General features: G+C 65.7%; 1 protein-coding gene across 1 annotated transcript in view; it reads right to left on the bottom strand.

The window, feature by feature from the left end:
- NCLN (nicalin) overlaps positions 1 to 5,245 on the bottom strand; it is an 18,534-nt gene that overhangs the window by 4,208 nt on the left and 9,081 nt on the right. The window contains exons 4-7 of the mRNA XM_077751840.1: positions 4,752 to 4,896; positions 4,107 to 4,201; positions 1,604 to 1,684; positions 1 to 53 (exon numbers count right to left, since the gene is read on the bottom strand). Coding sequence (XP_077607966.1) covers positions 1 to 53; positions 1,604 to 1,684; positions 4,107 to 4,201; positions 4,752 to 4,896 — 374 coding nt within the window. The remainder of the gene's footprint in view (positions 54 to 1,603; positions 1,685 to 4,106; positions 4,202 to 4,751; positions 4,897 to 5,245) is intronic.

The raw sequence follows: 5,245 nt of genomic DNA on the forward strand, positions 1-5,245 counted from the left end.
TCCAGCAGCACGGAGATGCCGCTCCCGTTCGAGTCCGCACCGTGCGACAGCCACTGTGGGCAGGGGCACACGGGGCTGGGGGTCACCTGGCCACCCCCCTCCCCCGGCGGCTGGAGCCCACCCTGAACGGCCTGCACTCAGTCCCCGGCCGCGCCTCGCTCCCCTGCCCCACCCCTAGGACGACAGCACCCTGCTCCCCGCTCGCCAAGACTCCACCCCACGCCGCCCCAGGAATGTGCCCCCCCCCGCTACTGGGGGCGGGAGGGCAGTGCAGGCGCCCCCAGCTGTGAAGGGTCCTGACTCCTCTACGTTCTATGATTTGAAGCAACCTTCCCAGCAGCGTGGTGGTCAGCTTAAAAAACAAAATGGATCCTGCACTAGGGCCTGGGCCCCCCCAGGTCAGAGCCTGTAAACCAACACGTCACATGCTGATGTATGAAAATTCTGGGAGAAAAGGCAACACTGCTCAGGGAGGGAACCAGACACGGGAGGCCACACGGGGTGTGAGTCCACGTGCGTGAAACGTCCAGAACAGGCTCCTCCACGGACGGGAGGGGGGCTCACGGGGGCCGGGGAGCAATGGGGTAGTGAGCTGATGGGAACGGGGCTTCTTTTGGGGGATGGAACGTTCTGGAAGTAGATGTGTCTCTAAGTGTCCTGCACTGTACTAAGATATTTGCTTTGAGAGAATAAATTTCAAATGAATTGCATCTCAAGGAAAGCAGGCAGGTGGACTTCACGGCAGCGGATAAGGGACGAGGACAAAATAATCTGAAAAGACTGCGGGTCGGGCAGGAGGGAAATAACAGCGAGGCTGAGCGCTGAGGAGACTGTTCAGGCCTTGCCTCTGGCCCTGGCGGATCCAGGCATCGGCCTCCCAGGCGGGGTGGCCCTGGGGCGGCTGCCTGCCATCGCCGCGGTCACACGGCCAGCCTCACGCAGAGCTGCCACTGGCAACCTCTTTGGTTTGGACAGTTTTTCTTTCAAAGCAAGACTTTCCTGATGAAGCCACAGGCATTGTTTACGAGCTGCTGAGAGTGAGCAGTGACCGTGACCTCACTGTGCAGGGGGCTCAGAGAGCTTGGCACGGGGGTGGAGGGGGAGGCCCGCAGGGCAGCAGAGCTCAGCAGGCCCGACCCCTCCCTCCCCAGAGGCTGGCTCAAGAGGCCTGCCCAGGACTCCAGGGCGCCCGCCACCCTCGCCGGCCGGGGGCCTGTGTCCCTGAGCTGTCTGTGCAGACCCGAGGTTTGTGCTGAGGACCTGCTCCCCTCCTGGCCTGGGGTCTCCACCCGAGCCGGCAGAAGGGCCTGCTGAGTGACCCCCAGTGGGAACCTGGGCGCTTTGCGCACATCCCTGCCCCTGGGAGGGGTCTTGAGGATCCTGGCACAGACGCCCTGGGCTCCATTTCTGGACTGGCCACCGATCTGCTGTGGGACCCTGGCCACGAGACCCGCTTCATGATGACACCCGCGCCCGGGATCCTCCTGGGCCCTCAGGGGGTGGGCGCTGCTGCTGTGACCTGAGCTGCAGGGCACAAAGCCAGGCTGCGGCAGGGCTGGGGGTGGGGATGCCCGTGCCCCTCCCCCAAGTGCCGTGTACGTACAGGGGCCACTCCGAAGGCATCATAGTGGGCCACGATGACGATGGTGGGAAGGTCTTCTCCGCCCAGCCCGGTCAGCCGGCCCTGCAGGGACACAGTCTGTGAAGGGCACGCTGGCAGGGGCCCTGGTCCCCGGAAACAGCCCGGAGGCCCCCAGGGGGCGGGGCAGTGTCTCGAGCTCTGCTGGCTCGGTCATGGACGGTGCGTGAACTGATGGCTGTGGCCGTGTGCCAATAAAACTTTATTTACACATGGTCACGAGGCCCGCAGCACGCGGACTGCTGCTCTAGCTGCTTCCCCACCTGGAAACCCAGCCCATCTTTCAAAGGCTGAGCCCCCAGCCGCCATCAGGGTGGCAGCACAGCTCTGCTGAGGAGGGGACGCAGCGTCAGGAACGCGGCCATGGGAGCTCATCGGGGCCCGGGATCCAGGTCCTGGTGCCCCGGCTGCGGTCCCAACAGCTGTAACCTGGCCCTCGCTGAAGTCACGTGGGTGACGCAGAACCAGCTCTTGTCAGCAAAGGCCTCAGCCTCCACTGCTCCCGTGCGAGGCCAGTCCCCGGCTGCAGAGGGGTCAGACGGTGCGGCCTGGGGTCCTTGCCGGCACATGGTGAGGCCCCGTCTATCTGACCCTCCCAACCAGAGGGTGAGCTCTGCGAGGGCCTCGGCTGTGTCGGGTGGGAGGCTGCCGTCCACAGCGAGACATGGGCACACTGCCGACCACAGCGGCTCGAACCTCCCTCCCCGACAGACAGGCTGATCCTCGTCGGCTGGGAGCCAGCGGGGGCTCAGGGTGAGTAGGAGGGCAGGCGAGCACACCTGCTTCCCCCCGGACAACAGGGCTGGTGGGGGCTCAGCGCACTGCAGAGCTTGCTAGAACCAGGGGCCTGGACGGCCAGCCTGGCAGGCTGAAACAGACTCCCGCCCAAATGGCGAGAAGAACCCACGAGATCCTGGGCGGCTCTGGCTGCTACTAACCCCCGGAACGCGCACCAGCTTCTGCTCAGCCCGACCTTCGGGAGCCCGATGACAAGGACTCTGCCCAAACTGCCACGATCCTTCGCAGGATTTTAAGAGGAGTCAATCTCATCGACTGCTCGGACCTGCGGCGCTTCCCCACACCCTGAATCGGCCTGCGCAGCCCCCCGCATCCAGGCCCTGCGGGCTGGCCCGCCCTGCCGGGAGCCCTGACTCTCCTCGCGGCCGCAGAGCTGGCAGCCTGGGCGTCCTGGAGGGCCCCGCACCGAATGGAACGGGCCGATTTTGCAGGCACTCGCTGCCCTAGCAGAGCCCGCCTCCCGCTGCGTCTAAGTGCCCGTCTGCCGCCCTCAGACCTCCCCGACCGCAGGGGAGTCTCTCAGGAAGGAAGGGCACCCTGCCCACCGCAGGGCTCCCCGTGCTCACGGAGAGGCACGCCGGTTACACACCTGAGGCGGACTCACTCAGTTCTGCAGAGGGGAGGGACCTGCACCCCAACCCGCACGGAGCCCGCACGCCCACGCCAGGCCCGGCCAAGCAGCCTTGCACCATCTGCTGTAAGCCACTGGGACTCGGGCCACAGAAGCCAAGCTGACACGGAGGACAGAGCCCGGCCCTAACACAGGACAGGGCGACCAGTGCACTCGGCCTCAGTGCTCACGGAGGGCCTCCTGGGCACCAGCACCTGCTCAGGCTCCCGGGACACCACAGAGGCTGACACGAACGTGGTCTCTGGGCACTGGGGCCAGCAGAGTGACATGCGGGGAGTGACACGCGGACAGTGACACGCGGAGAGATCGCTGGAGAGGAAGTAAGGCCGCGCCACGGGAGGACTCCAGCCCCAGGTTAAAATCAATCTCTGGTTTTGCAGGCCGGTGGGGGGCCTCTGTGAGGGTCTCCCAGGCAGGCTCCAGGGGAACCTCGTCACGGGCGTGGGGACACGACGGACACAGGACACCATGAAGACAAGATGGCCCTCCCCCTCGCCACCCCCCACCCTGGCTCCACACAACTGGCAGAGCCTTCTGTCCAGGCCCCCCCACGGCTGCCGACATGGGGGAGATCAGGGCAGCGGAGTCAGGGTCTCCCCCGCCTAGACGCTCGCTTACATGCCCACCGTAGGGGATTACAGGTGGAACTCTTTCGTGTCTGGCTTGCTGCTTTAATCAGCTACTTCAACATCCAGAGCTCAGCTCTCTCCCAGCTCAGCTGAGCTGTGGACAACGGGGGGTATATGGCCCCATTAGGTCCTGAGAACACAGCCATGGAGGTATCGTGGTATGATAAGCAGCAGCCGCCACAGGGGGAAGGGGAGCTCTCTGTGAGGCAAAGACAGCCAGTGCAAAGGCCCTGAGGCAGGAAGAGGAGGCTTGACGTATGGCTGGGGCTGGCAATGGAAGGCAGGAGATGGGCTGGGGGAGATTTGACCCAATTTCCCTATCAGAGGGGAAACAGATGGAGGGGAGCTCAGTGAGCCAGGGCGGCCCCCTCCCCGGGTCCCAGTGAGGCAGGCAGGGCCGGACACTTACCTCCACGCTGGTGATGAGCCAGTCGCTCACGGCCTTGCTCTGGACCCCGCTGGTGACCATCTGGAAGCCGTTGGCCGTGGCGGTGTGGAGCAGCACTGAGGACAGTGGAGAGGGCGTCAGGCCAAGCCCCGGGGAGGGGGGCAGGGGGGCTCCAGAACCAGAGGCCTCAGCCTTGTCGCCCCAACACCCCGGGTGGCAGGGCTGGGTCTAAGGCCAGCTGTACGCAGCACTGCCCCGTGGACCACGGCACGGCGTTGAGGACTGGGGGGCAGACATGCGCACCCTGGTGCCGGTCACTCACACGGGTGACCAGGGGAGGTCAGGCAGGTCCCTTCCCTGGCGTCTCTGACCACCTTTGCCAGCGCTCACTCGACAGCCACCCGGCCCTGCTCTGAGCTCACAGAGGTCCCGTGTTTCCCCGTCTCCCCGAGGACGCTGCAGCCCCTCCCCGACAGACCCGGGGACAACGGGGACAGGGACAGAGTCCTCGGCAGGTGGAATAGGCGCCTGCGTTTCCCATAAACCATCAGAGGCTGAAGATGGGAGCCCCTCCCCCGGTGAGTGGTTCCCAGGGGTCTGCCAGCACAGGCCTGGGGGGGGGGGGGNGACCCCACAGGCCGGCCCCAGCCTGCAGCCCCAACCTACCTTCGGCGGCGGAGGCGGAGCCCTGGGCGGCGGACGCGGCCTGTGTCTGCTCGTAGATGGACAGCAGGGCCTCGTCCTCCACGGCAAAGTACACGGGCACCACGGTCTCCATGGCCAGCATCTCAGGTTCGGTCTCCATGAATTGCTGTGGAGGAGACGCTTGTTTAGGGGCTTGGGGGGGGGCGTGGCTGTCCCAGGGGCACTCTCACCCCCCATGAGGCTGGGTGACGAGGCTAACGTCACACTGGGGAGGGCAGGGTGGGATGGGGGGGCAGACGGGACAAGGACGGAGAGCCGAGTGAGGGGCAATGCCCATGGGGCTCCCAGGCGGTACCCATCAGGTTGTGAGGACGGAGGGGGAGCTGGCCAGGTCTGGGGTCAGATCTGGGGTCACTGTGGGCCGGCCCCAGCCCCACGGGCCATCACATCCTCAGCTGTGAGTGGTCGACGATGCCGGCCGGCACCCTAGGCAGACGGCAGGGGCCAGTTGGTGG

Source organism: Crocuta crocuta, unplaced genomic scaffold, assembly GCF_008692635.1.
Source record: "Crocuta crocuta isolate KB4526 unplaced genomic scaffold, BGI_CrCroc_1.0 scaffold110, whole genome shotgun sequence".
In the NCBI taxonomy this organism is placed as follows: Eukaryota; Metazoa; Chordata; class Mammalia; order Carnivora; family Hyaenidae; genus Crocuta; species Crocuta crocuta.